The following is a 19,474-nucleotide window of genomic DNA, read 5'->3' as shown; positions in this document are numbered from 1 at the left end:
GCCGTCACTCCATCACAGAAGGCCACCAGATTGGTTAAGCATGACTTCCCCTGCTGAAGCCGTGCTGGCTGTCTCGGATCACACGCTCACTCCTCATGTGATCAAGCATGTCATCCAGGAGGATCTGTTCCATCATCTTCCCAGGCACAGAGGTGAGACTCACCGGCCTGTAGTTCCCGTGTCCTCCTTGCTCCCTTTCTTGCCAACGGCAGTGACGTGACCCTTCCTCCAGGCATCCGGGACCTCACCAGACAGCCACGACTTCTCAAATATGATGGAGAGCGGCTCGGCAGCCAGCTTCTTCAGAGCCCTGAGATGCACGCCATCCTGCCCATAGACTTGTACACGTTCAGTCTCACATCTCACCATCTATCTGCTCCATAGACTTGCACACGTTCAATCTCATCAGGCAGTCTCTCTGCTCTGCCCTCACAGCAGGGGGTATTTACCACCCCGGTCCCCACCTGGAGGTTTATGGATGCAGGGCTCAGGGACGTGACAAACTCTGGAATCCTGGCTGCCAGTGAAGACCGAGGCACAGAACTCATTCTGTACCTCAGCCTTCTCTCCATCTGTTGCAGGCAGTTCTCCTTTTACATTTACAAAGGAGGCACACTTGCTTTGACCTGTCTCTTCTGGCCAATGCACGTGTAGAAAGTCTTCCTGTTGTTTTTCACGTCCCTCTCCAAGTTCAGTTCTGCGCCTTGTGTTTCCTGATCCCACGTCTGCAGGTCCAGACATCCCTGTATTCTTCCCAGGTGACACGGCCTGTTAGCCCTGTATTGATTGCTCCAGGTGACACGGCCTGTTTGTTAGCCCTGTATTGCTCCAGGTGACACGGCCTGTTAGCAGAGCTCGTTGCTCCTTGCTTTGCCCCCAGCTGCCCAGCAGGTCTGCGCCGAGCCGATGGGCTTCCTGCGTCCTCTGCTTTCTATTCAGAGGGACGGAGAGCTCTTGTGCTCTCAGAAGGGAAGGCAGCCTTGAAGAGCAGCCAGCTTTGCTCACCATCTTTGTTTTTACAGACAGATCCCCAGAGATCTGGGCCATCAGCCCGTGAAAGCTTAAAGCTCGCCGTCCCAAAGCTCAGGTCCTGCCCCACTCCTTGCCATGCCCACATCCCTCGGATCACCAACCCCACAAGCCGTGCTCACTGCAGCCAGGCTGCCCCAACCTGAACGCCTTTCACTCATCATCTCCTCCGCACTGCTGAGCAGCAGATCCAGCCACGCTTCACCTCTGGTCGGTCTGCCCAACGCCCGGAGCACAAAGTGACCATGGCTGCATTCCAGGAGCCTCCTGGAGCTCCTGGAGCTGGCCGTCTGTCCTTCCAGCAGATCTCCGATGGCTACAGTCCTATTTTTGGAGAAAACTGGTATTTCTGGGTGAATATGTCCTATTTTGGGGGAGAAAACTGGTATTTCTGGGAGAAAACGTTATATTTTTGTAAAGATAACTGGTATTTCTGGGAGGAAATGTCCTATTTTTGGGAGAAAATGTCATACTGAGGATTGTAATGTCATATTGTTTGGAGAAAACATGAGGTATTTCTAAGAAAACTGTGACTCCCTGGAGAAAGTATCACATTATGGGGAAGGGGGGGTATTGTAATGTTGTATTTTTTGGAGGAAACGTGAAGAATTTCTAAGGAAACTGATATTTCTGGGAGGAAATATCATAATTTTGGAAGAAAATTTCATATATCTCTGATAAAGCTGGCATTCCGGGAGAAAATATCATGGATTTTGGAGAATGCTTGTATTTCCGGGAGAAAATATCTCATTTTTGGAACAAATTGTCGTATTTAGGATTGAAAAGTGATCTTTCCGGAAGAAAACATCGTGTATTTGGGAGAACACTGATATTTGTGGGTTATAACGTCGTTTTTCGGCACTAGTGACACGAGAGAAGAGGCTGAAGCCCAGCTCACTACAAGCTCCCTTCAGGTAGTTCTAGAGAGCAGTAAGGTCTTCCTGAGCCTCCTCTTCTCCAACTGAACAACCCCAGCTCCTTCAGCCGCTCCTCGTGAGCTCTGTGCTCCAGACCCCTCGCCAGCCTTGGCGCCCTTCTTTGAACCCGCTCCAGGGCCTCGATGTCTTTCTGGCAGTGAGGGGCCCAAAAGTGGACACAGCACTCGAGGTGCAGCCTCACCAGAGCTGAGGACAGGGGGACAATCACTGCCCTGTTCCTGCTGGCCACACCGTTCCCGATGCAGGCCAGGATGCCATTGGCCTTCTTGGCCACCCGGGCACACTGCTGGCTCATTTCAGCCCAGCATCCATCAACACCCCCAGGTCCACTTCCTCTACGCATCTTCCAGCCGCTCCGCCCCCAGCCTGTAGCGTCGCCTGGGGTTGTTGCAGCCAAAGCGCAGGACCTGGCCTTTGGCCTTGTTGGAACTCATCCCATTGGCTTCAGCCCAGCTCTCCAGCCTGTCCAGATCCCTCTGTGGGGCCTCGCTACCCCCAGGCAGATCCACACTTCCAGCCAGCCTGGTGTCATCCGCAAACTTCCCGAGGGTGCACTCAGTGCCCTCAGCTCATCAAGAAAGATCTTGAGGAGGACAGGCCCCAGCACCGACCCCTGGGGAACAGCACTGTGACCCACAGATACCACTTTTCTCACAGATACGTGACATTTTCATCCGGGAACACTATTTTAGTCCCCTACACATGATCTCTTCCACCAAAAAACAAGGACATTTTCTCCCAGATAGACCACTTTTCTCCAACTATGTGACCGATTATCTGGGAAATACCCATTTTTTCCTAAAAATATGGCGTTTACTCCCAGAAATACCAGCTTTCTCACATACATGTGATCTTTTCCCCCCAAAACAAGACATTTTCTCCCAGAAATACCACTACTCTTAGAAATACCTCATGTTTCATCCCAAGAATACTACTTGACGCTCCTCAGGATCACACTTACTCCCAGAAAAATGGCAGTTTCTTCCAGATAGACCAGTTTTCTCCCAAATACACAACATTTTCTCCAAGATAGACCACTTTTCTCCCAAAGATGGGACATATTCCCCCAGAAATACCAGCTTCGTCTTAAAAATACGGCCTTTTTTCCCAAAATACCAGCTTTCTCACAAACACCTGTCATTTTCCAACCAAGGATGCTACTATCTCCCAGAAACAGCAGTTTTCTGAGAAATACCTGACATTTTCTCTCAAAAGTACTACTTGACACTCCTCAAGAGGACATTTTCTCCCATATTTACCGTATTTTCTCCCCAAAGGACCAGTCGTCACACCAAAAATACCACAGTTGCTCTCGAATAGAAGACATTCTCTCCCACCATTTCCGAGTTCTCTCCCTCAAGTATGTCATTTTCTCCCAGAAATACCACATTTCAGTGGTAAATTTCACCTTCTCTTCCAAAAAGAGGATATTTTCTCCCAGAAATACCCCTTCTCTTAGAACTACCACACGTTTTCTCCCAAAAATACTGGATGACAAAACCAAATGGAACACTTGCAACCAAGAAGAGGACTGGCACAACTGCAGAGCGGTGCCATCCTCATTGAAGAGGTGACGAGGAGTGTACAGGGAGGGGAGCTGGGGACAGTCGGGGGACATGTGGGGTCTGCTGTGGGTGTGACATGGGGTCGGTGGTGTCACCATTGTTGGTTCTTCCCTTCACTGGATGCCACTGGGAGTCATTGAGTGTCACTGTCTTCAGGTGACACCGTGACACAGGGTGACCTCGATGTGGAACAGCCGTGACGCAGTGTCCCCATCCCTGGCTGTCACTGTTGTTACCATCATCTGGTGTCACCATCACTTGTGTGCCACCATCTATCGGGTGAGAACCATTCCCTGTACTCTGACCACCGCATGGGGCCAGGCACAGGCAGCTCTGCGTTGTCACCATGCTGTCACTGAGCCTCTCACTGTTCTTTGTCACCCCTCCAGGCCTGCCTAGAGCTGGACCTGGTGACACTGGAGTCCTCTGGTGCTGTCACCATTGTCTGACATGAGGATGGGGACACGCACGGTGGTGAACTCTGTGCCACCACCAGAAGGGACTGTGTGACACCAGCGTGGCACAGCCGTGACGCGGTGTCATCGTCATCAGGTGTCACGTTCGGCAGCCAGCATCGGGTGTCACCGTCATGCAGAGGGGACAAAAGGACCCCCTGGGGATGTTGAGCCGAAGCTGGGGACACTGTAACCAGCTGGAGGACTTCCTGGAGAAGTGGGGACACAGCATCATGCTGTCACACCACCAAAGTTGGGGACACCTTCATGGCACCCTGGTGGTGTCACGTACTGGAGATGGGGACACCCCCACAGTGTCACCCCCACGGACCACTTTGTTCCCATGGGTCGGGGGTTAACACCCCTCACTTTTGCAATTAAGGTTTATTTTTCGATAATGGGGGTTAGGGGATGTCCCCCCCATGTCCCCATGTAAACTAAGCATGCACGCTGCAGTTTTCAGCCTAGGCTTTTAAGAGCAAAGCCAGAAAATTCCACACCGCTCAGTACAAAGCTGTGCGATGATGAGAGTGACTCAAGCTCTGCCCAAAGGATGAAAAGTAGCATCAAAACGGCTGAAGAGAGGGGGGACAATGAGGCAAGGTAGCACTGCAGAGAAGTCAGGAGAACACCTCTGCCTTCTGGGATCAGGCAGCCGGCGGAGCCTCTCTTCCCCCAACAGAGACGCCTGCAGGGTGAGGGGCACACGCTCACTTCTGCTCAGTGCTGCCCCGAGAAACTCAGACAGCTCGAGACAGCTGTTCTCTAACTCAGCGCGCCTGTGCTCAGGCCGTGCTACTTGCAGTTCTGTGCACGTGCTTTGCAGGCAGTGCGTTTATGGGCAGGGCCAAGGACTGGTGCGTCCATTGCTTCTATAACCTGCAGCATCCCCTGATGGAGATGTGGGAGTTCTGACCCAGCGCCGCGAGTGGAATAACGAGGAGGTGGTGCAGCAGCTCACTGAGTGCCACTGGACAAATCAGGCCGTGCGCTCTTTGTGAATACAAAGCTCCAATTGTTTATTGATGGACTGCAACCAGAGTGCCAAGTTGGGCTGCTGCCACGAAGCCGCTGCCTTCTGATGCTCCTCCACTCAGTCCTTCAGCTGCAGCTTCTCCATCATCTCCACAAGGCTGTTCATTGTGGGGGACTGGAAAGAAAGAAAGTGAGCGTCAAAGTAGGACACCGCTTCCCCCAGCATTCTACAATCCCCTTCACATCTGACAGACAGAGAACAACAAGAGCCGTGTCTGTGCTCACCGAGGACTCACCTCTGCACGTGCAGCGGCAGCTCTCAGAGCAGCCTTCTTCATTTCTGCTCTCCTCTCTTTTTGTCGTTGTCGTCTTGCTATAGAGAAAGAGGAGAGAAATTCAGTTTGTCAACAGCAAAACCGCGGAAACATGGGTACATGAAAACAGGTTAGGAAGCCTCTCAGGGAAGGGTATTTCCAGTGGGACAAGCAGAAGGCCGTCATGGATTTCATGGGAAAAGAGAGGGTTACACTTTCTGGCACTTCCTTGCCATTGGACTCGGCAGCCTTCTACTCTTTTCCCCTCTCTGCAGAGAGAAGGAGAAAGCAAAGCAAATCCTAAACAAACTCCATGCACCTGATAAGGGAAGCACCTCACCAGGGCAGCTGCAGCACCTTCCTACCTCTTCGCTTTGAGGTCTGGAACCGCTCAGTCGGCGCTGGGGCAGGCCCAGGGTGTGTTGCTGGAGCTGGCACACCGCCTCTGCTCTGATGTGGGCTCTGAGCCTTCTCCCCATCGCGCTCCACCTTCACTTGTTTCTTGGCAGGCCACAGCTCTGCTTTTTGCTCCTCTTCCTCCACTCCCTTGCGCTTTCTTGCAGAGGTCTTGTAGAGGGAGTGGTTGTCAACTGCAGGGGAAGGTCTTTCCCCTCTGCTGGGACCTGCTGTTCCAGGAAGCCCTCCTGGAGCCTGGAGAGGAGCTTTCGCGTACATCTTGCCGTTTGGCTCAGCACCTCTCCCTGTTTGAATCAAGCAAGGGGAAGCAGCAAGATTAAAAGAGAGTCACACACTGCCTTCGGTCTGCAAAATGGGCCACAGTGCTAGGAACTCTCGAGTGTTCACAGCAATGGACCTTGGGATCTTGGCTGAACTGTGGGCCATTTCCAATTGGGACAGGAAAGGCAACTGTAATCCCCAGGGATTAAGATCTCAAGCAACACGCAACGACAGCAGTCCCAGGAAAGGACAGACAGAAAGCCTAACTAGAAAGACAGTGCACCAAACCCAGATGCTGCTGTGTGTCTGTACCTCTCTTGGGGGCTGTGCCACACTCCATGCTCCTCCCCTGGCTTCCTGCAAGGCTGCGCTTCACTGCAAGCCTGCTTGCATCAGCTTCTGTCAGAAAGGAAACAAGAAAGACATGAAGAGCATCTCTTTGGAGGAGCATTTTAGCACAGCCAACCACAAACTTCTGCTCCTCAAGCGTAGTTTCTTCAATTGGCCTTTCTGCTGCTACAACGCTGTGCCATTTCTGCAGTCAGCACAGATCTGCAGTGCCCCTTCTTTTCTCCTCCATCCCACACAGCCCTTCATGCAGCCCTATTTAGAGGCAGGTACCCACACCACAGCTCACAAGAGCTTCTTACCTGGGGAGGCTTTCCGTTTCCCCCCAAGCCCAGCACCATTCCATGGACGCGCAGGCTCCGTCCCTACAACAACAGATTGTGTGTTGATTTCACAGACACCAGGAGCAGCACTGTCCTGTTAGCCCACGTCCACCACAAAAACCAAAAGACACTCTTCTACAGCCAGAACAGAAACTGATCTTTAAACTGCAGTGCGCTTGCACAAAGCACTACTGCTCTCATTCCCGCTCAGGTGGCAGCAGAGGAACCCTGGTCTGCCTGACAGCTCTGCATGCTGCAGAGCAAAGCTGCGTCAGCACACAAAACGCTATCAGCTGCAAAAGTCGAGACACGGATTTTTTGTCCCTACAGGGAATGCACTCAGCTCTGAGCACCACCACTTACACACACACTTCTGTCTCACTGCTGCCATCTGTTGCTGTTGGCCTCTCTAATGCTTCCACCATGGTTACCGGACATCCCTGCAGTGCTGCACCGCTCAGAAGTAATACTTAAAATGCATTCTTCCATACTTCATGACAGAGGACTGCAGAGACTCACTTTTGCGTGGTGCTAAGGATGGTCTGTCCCCATCGCGTCCCTCTGTGCGCTGCAAGGCGCTGTTGGATCTCTGGCAGCCTGCTGGGTGCTGCTCCCTAGCACAGGGAACCGCGCCGCGCTGCTTCTGAGGAGAGAAATAAAGGAAGGGCCATGGAAACGGGCACCCAACGTTTGCAAAGAGATGCAGCGTTCCAGATGGTGCCAGAGATGGGTATCAGAGTGCTGAGACGTTAGTTATCACTAACGGAAACATTTGAGAGCGCATTCACAACATCTGCACGCGCTGCAATTTCTGGGCATATCCAGCTTTCTCATCGTTCAGGTGGAGAAGACGGGCGCTCTCAGACATCACTTCGGGGGGTTAAACCAACACACCTGCAAACACCAGCATTATTCCGAGGGAAACAGTGACTTCAGGTGCCACAGTTCAACCCATGCAAAATTACCGTACACAGCCTTAGCTCTTCACCACTATTTCTTCCCCACCCTTTACTACTGCAGGCAGCTAGAACAAACTTCTCAGCAGAAACCCAGGGCAGCTGGCAAACCATAACCAGGCGCAGCTGGCAGGAGGGCAGTGCCCGCTCTCTGCTCCCACCCTGCCCCAGCAGGTTAAGGAGCCTGGCAATGCTGTCCTGTTGCTGCAAGTGCACAACCCAGCCGCTTACTGAGCTAACAAAGGACCAGCAGGGCTCCCCCTGCTCCATCCCTTCCCCTCCAAAACCAGAGAAAGGAGAAACCCAAGCGAAAGAAACCCAGCCATACCTTTCCACGTGCAAAGCAGCGATGGGAACTGCGTCCGTCTCCCTGCTGAGACATGCTGGGTAACGTCTCAGGGGAACCTCAAGTTCCCAGGGTCCTCTCCACAGGGACTGCCTGCACTGTTGGAAAGAGCTGGCTTCACTCTCTCTTCAAGTGCCTCGATCCCCAAAATCTCCTTTTGGAAAGGAAAAAGAAACCCTAAGGAAAGAACCTGCAAGTGAAAAACAGTGAGGAAGAAGCATTTTCCCAGCATTCTTCTGCTGTGCAGTTTAGACTCTTGGGCAGGGCAATGTCTCGAAACCAGCTGGTTACAAGGACTGTCCCCAAAATACACCCAGCTCCTGTACAGCTGCCATGATTTCTGACAGCAAGTGTTCTCCATCTCCTCAATAGTTACGCACCTTGAAGCACATGGCTGGTGTTGCTGTCCTGAAGAAAACTCCCTCTGTCTCACCGCCAGCCAGGACGAGGGCTGATGCAGCGTGCCCACCCCAGCCCAGCTTTCCTGCTGAGACACCTCCCAGCAACCACCCAGCACCAAACCCAGCTCACCTGCTCGGCCTGCTCAGCCTGAGCTGTGCCCAGCTCACGCACACGCCGCAGCGGTGCTTCCGACGGGCTCTCGCAGGGTGATCTCTCAAGGAAAGCTCACAGCTCAGTCTCTGCGTGCAGCACGCTCACCAGAGCACCAGCTCTGCTCACCGGCTGTGCCACAAACGCTCCCACCTCGGCGATGACTGTGACCTCAGCGAGTGCCCGCATCACTTCTGTGCTTCCATCATAAGCAAAGGGCGTGCTCACCTCCCAGATCCAAATTTTAGGAAATCAACACCACGGTCTCCCAACGGGTTTATTTAAGTAAAAGAACAGAGAAATTAAGATGACCCTCGTGCAGCCAGTTCTTGCTCAGGTGCTGCACGATCGGACCAAGGAGATGTTACCCCCAGGCTGCCTCCAGCTTGGAGGATTTGAGCTCCCAAGCAACTAGCAAGCATTTGGATGTGCCCTCCCCCTGCTTTTTACAAGGACAGACGAGTCCTTCTTGGGATGCCAGCTATTCTGCAAAGGCGGAATAGCTCTGTTCTTGGGCCGCAGCTCCATGGCCACGCGCTTCTCAAATACTGGGGCTGCATTACCTCCTGGGCATCCACACGTGCTCTGACTCTCCCGCAGGGTTTCTGGCTTCCTGCTGGGGAGCTTCTCATCTTCTGCAATATCATTCCTGCCTCCTCTGGTACCATCCTGGGAGATGCTGCAGAGCTCATGAGCCTGAACTACCTTCCTCCCATCAGCAGCTGCTCTTGCTTTAAAGAAGTGCCAGCACCTACGAATCAGCTTGGAGAAAGTAATTCTGGGGACCCAGAGACACTGCAAGTCTCAGTGCAGCTCCCACAAGAACGCTGCTGTTAAATCCATAGAATCATAGAATGGATCAGGTTGGAAAAGACCTGAAAGATCATCGAGTCCAACCGCAACCTGACCATACTCCCCTAACTCTAACAACCCACCACTCAATCATGTCCCTGAGCACCACATCCAGAGCTCTTTAAACACGTTCAGGGACAGCCAGGACACATCCCCAATTAGCCAGGACTGCTGAAGGATGATGGAGAGCAGCTTGGCAGCCACGTCTGCCAACCCCCTCAGCACCCCAAGGTTCAATCCATCCGGCCCCATGGCTTTCAAAGCAGGTTTTGTTTCTTTAATTATTGTCTCCCATTCTATCTTTTCTTTTAGAAAGGAATCTAAAAGATGAAAAGTAAGAAAGTACTAAAGGGGAGAGGGAAAGAAAAGGGGAGAGGGAAAGAAAAGGGGAGAGGGAAAGAAAAGGGGAGAGGGAAAGAAAAGGGGAGAGGGAAAGAAAAGGGGAGAGGGAAAGAAAAGGGGAGAGGGAAAGAAAAGGGGAGAGGGAAAGAAAAGATGGAAAACAGAAAACAAAATGAAAAAAGGAAAAAAAGGGAAGAAAAGAAGAAAAAGGAAAGGAGAAAAAACCATCCTTCCATCACCATTGCTGCCACAAGCACTAAACCATATCCTGTAACTCCTAATCCAGATGCCTCTTGAACACTGCCAGGGACGGCGACTCCACCACCTCCCTGGGCAGCCATTCCAGTGCCTGGCTGCTCTCTGAGAGAACAAGTTCTTCCTTATGTCCAACCTAAACCTCCTCTGGTACAACTTATGGCCATTTGCTCGGGTCCTGTTTGTTGCCTGGGAGAAGAGGCCAAACCCCTCCTCATCACAGCCTCCATTCAGGAAGTTGTAGACACGTTCCAGGGCCTCAATGTCTTTTTTTGTAGTGAGCGGCCCAAAACTGAACACAGTGCTCAATGCGTGGCCTCACCAGGGCTGAGTACAGGGGGATGATTCCCTCCCTGCTCCTGCTGGCCACGCTATTTCTAATGCAAGATGCTGTTGGCCCTCTTGGCCACCTGGGCACACCTCTGTCCCTGGAAAGGTGATGGAACAGCTTGTGCCGGATGCCATCTCCAGACAACTGGAAGAAAAGGAGGTTATCAGGAGTAATCAGCAAGGGTTCACCAGGGGGAGGGCATGCTTGACCAAACTGGTAGCCTTCTACGATGTTGTCACTGGCTGGGTGGATGTAGTGCATGTGGTCTACCTTGATTTCAGCAAGGCATTTGATACCGTCTCCCACAACATCCTTATGACAAAGCTGAGGAAGTGTGGACAGATGAGTGGACAGTGAGGTGGGTTGAGAATTGGCTGACTGGCAGAGCGCAGAGGGTCGTCGTTGGCGGTGCAGAGTCCGGTTGGAGACCTGTAACCAGCGGTGTTCCTCAGGGGTCGGTGCTGGGTCCGGTCTTGTTCAACATCTTCATCAATGTCCTCGATGAGGGAATAGTGCTCACCCTCAGCAAGGGTGATCTGTGAGGCCCCGTGTACTGAAAGGCAGCCACACGGTCTCCCATGAGCCTTCTGTTCTCCGGGCTCAACAAGCCCAAACCTCTCAGTCTCTCTCCAAAGGAGACATTCCCGATGCTTTGAAGCCTTTGAAGTCACGTTCCTGATGTCCAAGTTACGTGCCCATCATGTGTTAATGCTGCTGTGCCAATCGGTGGGCTCAACAGCTGCAACAAAGACACCAATGTCTTTGGGATAGGCTTATTTTACTGCCTATGACAAAATAAAACCAACAGTAATATTGGCAGCGTCTATAGCCAAAAGAGAAGCTTAGCAGTAAAGGGAATAAGCAAGGCAGTGGGCCTACTCATTGCCACGTGAGCACAGTGGTGAAGAAAGATCCACGACCAATTGCCCCAGCACTTTACCATCAGCCAGATCCGCAGTCACTGGGGAGCCCCGTTTGCAGGGAGGATCTGAAGAACCTCTCCCAGCCATGGGGAAGTTGCACAGCAATGCATCCATCCCACGAGTGAGGCGTCCAGAGCTGCTGCAAGCATCTCCAGCCTTTCTAGCACGGAGTAAACCAATGTACGGAGCAGTCCGGGGGAACAGCCGCTGCCCTCTTTCTCCTCTTGGTTTTCGCCCCGAAGCCTGGCCAGGGCTCAAGGGGAACAAAAGGCGTCGTGCTGTCAATCTTGCTGTAGCACGGGCCTCTTTGCCAAGACTGTCTGCCCAGCCCCCCCGCGTCGGGCTTCGTCGGGTAACGAACTCAGCAGCAAAGCTGCCCTCGGCTCCTCGGGGAGAGCCCGCCGTCGTCACGGAAACGCAGCGTGACAGCACCGCAGGTCCCAGCAGCCCGGCTGATGTCACCGGCGCCGTGACTTCCTCTGCCTGCCCTGGAGCCGCAGCCCGAGAGCTTTCCGGCCCCCGGCCTCCCTCTCCCTGGTCAGCGCCAGCGCCGCCAGCTTTCTTCTCGGACAGACGTGAATACAGAAAACGGCAGTCGAGTCCTCCGCCTGCGGGGCAGCGGCTCAGCACGGCGCTGCTGACCGTTCGAGCCGAGCCGAGCCGGAACCGAAGGCGGCCGCCCGACTCTGCCGGGCTCGAACGCGTCTCGATCGGCGGGGTCGGTCCCTCTCTTTCGGGGCTGCCCGGCTCGGCCAGGAGCCGCTCCCGGACACCGGGCGTCCCGCCGCTCGCAGTCAGCCGCCGGTTCTCAGCCGGCGGCGCCCCGCCGCGACGCCGACTCCGGAGGACGGCTCCGTTCTGACGCGGGACGGACGGGGCCCCGAGGCGCGGGGCGGGCGGCGGCGGGGACGCGGGGCGGCGGAGCGCCGCTTTCCCGGCACGGAATCCCGCGGCCGCCATTGGCGGAGAGCCCGCGCTCGGCCCCGCCTCTCCCGCTCTCCTATTGGTCGGCCCGCGGAACGGGGCGGGCGCTCCCGGCGGGGTCGTTTGCGCCCGCGGTCGCGCCGTCATTGCGTCATCACCGCGCGCGTCCCGCGTGGCCCCGGCCCGGCTGCCCGCGGCGCTGCCCCGCGCCGCGCGCCCGCTCCGCTTCCGGGGCCCCGGGGCCCGCGCCCCCGGATCCTTTTCCTCCGCGCGGCCTTCCAGCCGCTCTGCCCCCGGCCTGCAGAGATGCCTCGGGTCGTCGTGACCGAAGTGCGGGACCGGCGCGTGGCGGTGTTGAACGTCGTTCCGTTGGCATCAGCCGTCGGTCAGCCCGTCCAGAGCCCTGTGCGGGGCCTTCGTTTCCTCAGGCGGATAACGGGAGGATGCCGGAGCCGAGGGGCGGTGGGAGGGAGGCGGGGACGGGAGCATCCTGCCGTGCCGCCAGCAGCCCGGGGGCCGCGTGCTGTGGGTGCCGGCACGAAGCTCCGCCGTCCGTCAGCACGGGAGCTGCGGTTCTGGTGCAGCAGCAGGAGCTCAGCGCAGCGCTGCAGAGAGCGGTCCGGCAGCACGGGAAGAAGATGACGGCCTGGAGCGCGAGTGCCTCAGCAGTGTCTGCAGCCTGCGAGGAGCCGAGCGGGGCTGGGGAGAGGAAGGTGTGGGAGTCCCGGGGAGGGACGCGCGATGGCAGCGTTATTGGCAGGATCAGCTGCTTCCTCCTCCACTCCCGACGCCGAGCACTGGTTTCCTTTGAGAAGCAGCCCACTGTCACATCTGTGGGGTTCCGCAGGACACACAGGCATGGGGTAAGTTTAGGTTGGATATCAGGACAAACTTCTGTGCAGAACTTCTACAGCCGTGGGTGGGATCCCCCTGAGCTCCCCTTCTCCAGGCTGAGCAGCCCCCTCTCTCTCAGCCTCTTGTCATGGCAGAGGTGTTCCAGTCCCTTCACCATCTTGGTAGCCCTGCGTTGGACTCTTTCCAGCATGTCCAGCTGTCTCCTGTACTGGGAGCCCAGAGCTGGACACTGTTCTCCAGCTGCAGCCTCCCCAGTGCTGAGCAGAGCAAAAGGAATGGTGCAGAATACTGGTCCTTACCTGCTACAAGAGAAGTCAGGACTAGGGCTATGATGGGAGCGCATTGCTTTATGATTGACGTGGAGAACTGCTAGGAAGAAGGCCTGGTGGGCCTGAACACAGATGCTGGGTGGTCCAGCTTTTGTTTCACTGGAAACCAGGTACTCTGTGGGCAGCAATATGGAGATATGTTCTCCATGCAGTTGTGCCCCCGTGGCTTCTTTCTGATATGCTTGGGAAGTCCCACTAGAACAGGCTGCCGTGTGAGACAGAAGTGAGAGAGAAGCATCAGTTGTGTGGGTGGAGTTTTACTATCTCTGTGTTCACATCTTTTATGTTTGTCTTCTTTTTTTTTTCCAGTTCAACTCTGCGTGCGTCGGTCTGCCTTTGCTAAATCCTTTTCTTGTGGCCTTAGGCAACAATCGAGGGGGTCTCAAGTTTCAGCGCTGAGCAAGAAGCGCAGGCACTCAGGAAGGCCATGAAGGGCTTTGCTAAGTTGATCTCCCTCCATGGTCAACTTTTATTTTTTCCCCAGCACTGCGAATGGCTGCTCTGGTGGTTTGATAGAGGGAAGCATAGCTGCTTGCACTGCTCTGCTGCACAGCTGCCCTAAAAATTGTTGAAAAACGGAAACAGAACTGCCCTTCGTGTCCCGAAATGCAGCTGCTCTGGTGGCGTGGGTCCTGGCAGCTTTGTGTGCATCGATGTAGTCCTGGAGCTGTTGAGATCTGGCTGTGTGAGGGACTGGAGGTGGCACAAGACCAGAGGGCACTTCTGATCCTTGTGCAAGCATCCTGACTAGCTTCCATTTGTTTCTTGCAGGCACGGATGAAGATGCCATCACTGACGTCTTGACCAAACTAAATTTTTCCCAGCGTCAGCAAGTTCTGATCACCTCTAAGAGCACTACTGGCAGGGTGGGTGGTCTGCAGAGATGCACGAACGTGGTTGTGTCACTTGGGCGCAAAGTGAAAAATGACCCAATCTCTACAAGAGAAAGGTCGGCAGAGACTTCACCTGACCAAGGTTGTTTTGTTGTTCAGTTCAGAGCAGTTGTTGATGCAAGGAGGGTTGGAGCCTGAAGAGGAGTGCTGAACAGCTCAGTTCCTCTGTCCTCAAAGGCCGTCCCTTCTGCCAACTCCTTTCTCCTCTTCGCCTTCTAGGATTTGATTGATGACTTGAAGTCGGAGCAGAGTGGGAATTTTGAGAGGGTGATCATTGGGGTGATGACTCCCACCACCATGTATGACGTGCACGAACTAAGGAGGGCTGTGAAGGTTTGGAAATCTTCCTTTTGTATTGCTTAAGTTCTGGCCAAGGACTTACTGCTTTGTTATGCATGTCTTCTCTCTCTTAAAGAAACCTGGTTGCACGTCACAAGCAGGTGCTGGTATCTTAAGTCTTGCCTTGGTGATTCCCTAGGGAGCAGGAGCAGATGAAGGTTGCCCGATGGAAATTCTGGCTTCTTGCACCAATGGAGAGATTTGTGGCATTAATGAGAACTACAAGCTTCATAAGGAGTGCGAAAGGCTCTCTTGTCAGTTTCCTTCTGTCTGCGCTTCTTAATTGGAGGCTGTAGCACTAATGATGATGGCTGGAGTGCTGCAATGCTGCTGGGAGCCCTGGGCACAGTTCTGTACTTAGCTAGGTTACAGCTGGCAAATGTGGGCAGCACCCAGGTGGTGGCCCTGCTCCTAATGGATGCTGTGTGTGTGTTCTTGCTGGAATATGGCTGCTCCCTTGAGGATGGCATCGTATCTGACACATCTCCCATGTTTCGAAGGGTCCTCGTGTCCCTCGCTACAGTGAGCCAAGCTGAGGGGAGAAGGGGGTGAATCTTCAGAGCTGTGGGCACAGCTCTGCACTCAGTGGTGAGGAGCTCCAGGCTGGCTTTTTCTCACCCTGTGTGTCCCATGACCTGCTCCTCAAACCCAGCCTCTCCGGGGAGGGAACTCTGACTCTGGGTGTGCATGAGTGCTGTGGGCTCTTCTTTAAATGTCCCAGTAAAGTGGGTTGCTGCTCGTTTCAGAAGGAAGCCCAAAGTACATCTGAGCTGCGTTTCATTTGTAAGCTAGTGTTCCCTTTGAAGGACTCCATTATCCATCCCCAGCAGCTTTTCATGAATGGGGAATTCTCAGGAGTTGCTTCCAGTAGATGCTCTGGTGAACTGAGTCTTCTATCCTTGTGTCTTTGCAGGGAAACAGAGATGAAGGAATGTATGTGGATGATGCCCATGCTCAGCAAGATGCTCAGGTGCGTGTAATGTGCTTCCCAATCTATTCTTGTGCAGGTGATGCATGGTGAAGAGAAGCCAGCCTGTGAAATGGAAATAATGCTTTTAGCCTTGTTTGCAAGTCTCTAATGAGAGGTCTCTCGACAGGCTGGCTACTTGGCAGGGGCAATGAGATTTTGGCTGTGGGTTGCCGTGCCTGGTAGGTACTTGTTGGAAAATATCCGTGATCTAGACAAGTACGCGCCAGCAGTGCTCTAGCTGCAAGGGATTTAAGATCTCCTGTACGCCCAGTCTTCTCCATGAGCCTTACTTTGTCACCCCTAATGTCTTGAAGTGCCTGTACGAAGCGGGGGAGAAGAAGTGGGGAACAGATGAGGTGCAGTTTATGTCCATCCTCTGTACACGGAACAGGTATCACCTAGTGAGAGGTAGGACCCCTGCACAGTGTCCTGGGTTTTTCTTTCCTTCCTTGTTTGTGTGTGATGCTTTTGTAGGAGCTCTGTAGCTGTCCAATAGATGTGAACTCTTCTGAGGCAGCAGGTGTCCTAGAGAGAGCCCCATTGCATCCATTCCATTCAGGCTGTTTTATTCCCTCCTGAGACTGAAAGGGACTTGAGAAACCTAAGTCCAACTGGCTGCAGCTCCAGCATGGAAAGCAGAGATCATGAAGTGTGACTGCCATTGGGGCAGGGGGGAGAGGAGCTAAGAAACTTGATTGGCAGCACAAAGCAGCAGGTCTTGAAAATGGTACTAGCTGTGGTAGGCCAATTAGCAAGACTGTTAGCAGTGAAAATGAATTATTTCTGTGGGACGATCCTGATTTAGCTGAGAGTGCTGCAGGGATGAAAGAATGTTCATGCAGTATATGAAGAGCTTGTTGCAAAGCGGTCCTTTGAATCTCTTTGACTTTTCGCCATGGACTCTTCCCCCTAGTTTTTGATGGTACAGAGGCATTGCTAACAAGGACATAACAGCATTAAATCTGAGATGGCAGGAGACCTGGAAGATGCTTTGCTGCCTGTAGGTGAGCGCTCTGCTTTTAAATGTTGTCTACAAAGAAATGAAATGATTAGAGGTGCTGTGTCTTCCCTTGAGTGACTGTTACGTACGGGTTTGTCTTTGTTTATGGGCACAGAGCAAGGCTGGGTGGGACTTGGAGCACCCTGGTGTAGAGGGAGGTGTCCCTGCCTATTGCAGGGGGGTTGGAACTAGATAATCTTAGGGGTCCCTTCCAACCCAAACGGTTCTAAGATTGTATGCTTTACAGACCCAGTCAGATGAGAAATGTATATTGTGCTGTATGGTATGGTGTGCCTGGCCAAAGGGAGCTTTGGCAGCAGAGGTTTGCTGTCAGGAGGCATGAAAGCCTTCATGCAAATACTGCTGTGTGCAGGCAGAGACATCAGCTCACAGCACATCACTGACTGTGGATGCCTGCACTGCGTTTGCTGTTTGTTGGCCTGGAGTTGCATCTTGACAGAAGAAACACCTGCACCAAGAAAGTGCTGCAGCGGTGTGGAAAAGCTCCTGCTTCTCCTGACCTTAATTCTCTTGTTCTTGTCTCTCCTTACAGTAAAGTGCATGTGAAACAAGCTTGCGTGTTTTGCTGAAAGACTGTATAAATCCATGAAGGTAAACAGATTGTGGAGTAAGATTGCTTGCTTCTTTCTTGCATTTGCATGCTTGAGTCAGCAGCATTGTGGCAATTGTGTGATGGAAGCTGCAGCCAGCCAGGAAACTGGCTTTTCTAGGACAGCTCAGGCTTTTCTGCACATCAGGGTAATAGTCAGGAGCAAGCTGCTAATGGATCGCTCCATTATGCAAAAATGCTCTAATTAAGAGCAGCTCCTGCACAAGACTGGGCACTGAGACCTTTGTGTCTGTGGGTGATTCTCCAGCAGGTTCTCTGTTAGCTGCATGTGGCTGCTTTGCTTTCCAGGGCCTGGATGCAGATGACAACACTCTGATCGGAGCGGTGGTGTCCCGCTCCGGAATTGATATGCTGGGTATCAGAAGAGAATTCCTGACCATATATGGGAAGTCTCTCTACTCCTTCATGAAGGTAAGCTTGTCGATGTTAGACACAAGAAGTGGGATTTTCTGAGTGCCTTTAAGGAGATGATCCCCCCCCGACACCTGTTGGGCATTTTAGAGCAGCTGAGATGAAACAGACGTTACAAAAATGTACTGAAAATGTTCCTGAATATTCTTTAATTGTCTAGAAGATACAAACACTAAAAAAAAAAAAAAAAAAAAAAAATCTGTCTTAATAAGACTTTGACTTTAGTAGAACTTAAAAATTATTCATATTCCTTCTTTTTTTCTTTTCTCAGTAACTCAGTTTGCTGTGGCCTTTTCTCTTTCTCTCCTCTCCTTTTTTTTTCTGCACTCTTCTCCCTCTTTTCTCTGCCCCATTCCTTCCTTTCTTCTTCCATTTGCCCTTCCCTCTTTTGCTGTTCCCTCTGTTCTCCCCGCCATCTCTTTTCCTCTTGTCCTTTTTAGATCTGCTCTTCTTACCTCTTTCTCTTCCCCTCTTGCTCATCCCTCTCCTGTTCTTCCCCTTAAAAGCTCCTCTCTTCCCTTTTTCTTTGTTCTGCTCTATCGTTTCTCTCCTCTCCTCTCTTCTTTGTGGCAAGAGGGCTCCGAGCTCCCTTGCTGGTGTGGCGAGAGAGGCGCAGACTCCCTTGCTGGTGCAGAACGAAGGACCTTTATTGTAGGTGCTCACAACCTTTTATACCCGCGCAAAAACAACTGGTTACATGTAGGAGTCAGGTGTCTCCTGTGTGTTTGTGTCTGACTCAACTTACTGCTAAGCTTTTTTACACGTTAGCAAGATAATGACTTTGTTTATCCCACAGGGCTGCAAGTGGGACACTGGGATATGGGGTCGTATAGGGACACAAGGGGAACGTGAGGATGTGGGGAGTGGGTTGAGGTGAAAAGGGGGGGTGTGGGGTGGTGGTGGAGTGCTTTTAATTCCTCTGGAGAGGGGACGGGGGGCCCTGTGACCCGAAGGTGTGGCCCTGAGCCATAACCCCACGAGCCATAACCCAAGGTGACCACAAAAGCCCGTATGTGCCACCTTTACCTCACACGTTGCCTTCTCCTGAGCAGCACTCTGCTCCTGCAGCCTGTGGCCCCTATCCCCATATCCTCTGCTGTTACCTCCGGCAACCACCGTGACAAAGGCCGCACTGCCTAGGGGCTAGCGATCTGCATTCGCTAGGGCCATAGCAACACTGACACCAATATGATGTAGAAGCAAATGACAATTTATTAAGGCACAACAACCCCTTAAATACACATCCCTATCGCCTAAGCCCCTTAAGCATGCGTCACGTGTTACTCACACGTACTCACAGAGTGGGGGAGGTCCTATCGCGTCACAACCCGATACCCCGTTATCGCCTACCAAAACACAGCAGGGGGTCCTTTCACATCACAGCCTGATATCTCGTTAGCGCCTATGACAACATCTCCCCCTCCCCGTGCTCGGTAAAGCCTTGCCCCGTTACAGCGCGATATTTGCATACTGCCTAATAGCCCTATGTTGCATTTCTTACAGTCTCTCACATAGCTTAAGACACTCTACTCGTTGGTCAAAAGTCCTCTCAATCATTTGTTGCAGGCTATTTTGCAGACATCCTATAAAGCACAGAAAGCAAATCAAAAGACATGCAAAGATTGCGAGCCCTATTGCGAGAACCTTAAGCAATTGCTTTAACCATGAGCCCATTTCCCCGAACAGTCCATCCAGCCAACTGCCAAAGGGATCACTCTCTTCTTTAATCTTCTGCATATGTTTTTGCATCCATTGTAGCTGTTTATGTATTGACACACTGAGGTTAAAGCCGCACCTTCCTTCAACATCCTCACATCCATGTCCTTGAGCTAACAGCAAGAAGTTAATAGCCGCTCTACTTTGTAACAGCGTATGGCAAACACTACTAAGATTTTCAAGCATTGCATTTAGCATAAGCGTTGTCATATTGGCTTGTTTTG

At 52.7% G+C, this 19,474-nt stretch overlaps 2 protein-coding genes across 4 annotated transcripts in view; both read left to right on the top strand.

Annotated features, from left to right (window-relative positions):
• The window catches only part of LOC149915205 (uncharacterized), a 54,129-nt gene that overhangs the window by 6,279 nt on the left and 28,376 nt on the right, over nt 1-19,474 (top strand). The window lies entirely within an intron of this gene.
• LOC149915209 (annexin A4-like) lies at nt 12,290-17,047 on the top strand. Of its 2 annotated transcripts, XM_090123082.1 has the most exons (6): nt 12,290-12,969; nt 13,775-13,975; nt 14,062-14,156; nt 14,403-14,516; nt 15,436-15,492; nt 15,807-17,047. In XM_090123082.1, exons 2-6 carry the CDS (start codon nt 13,897-13,899, stop codon nt 15,975-15,977), a joined length of 516 nt encoding a protein of 171 aa, XP_089979208.1. In that variant the 5' UTR covers nt 12,290-12,969; nt 13,775-13,896; the 3' UTR covers nt 15,978-17,047. The 2 variants fall into 2 exon arrangements, 1 of the variants encoding a protein (XP_089979208.1); XR_016459415.1 differs by having other exon boundaries at nt 12,290-13,975; nt 14,662-15,492.

Source organism: Phasianus colchicus, chromosome 22, assembly GCF_987193195.1.
Source record: "Phasianus colchicus chromosome 22, bPhaCol1.hap1.1, whole genome shotgun sequence".
NCBI classification, from domain to species: domain Eukaryota; kingdom Metazoa; phylum Chordata; class Aves; order Galliformes; family Phasianidae; genus Phasianus; species Phasianus colchicus.
This window is presented reverse-complemented; position numbering and strand designations above follow the sequence as displayed.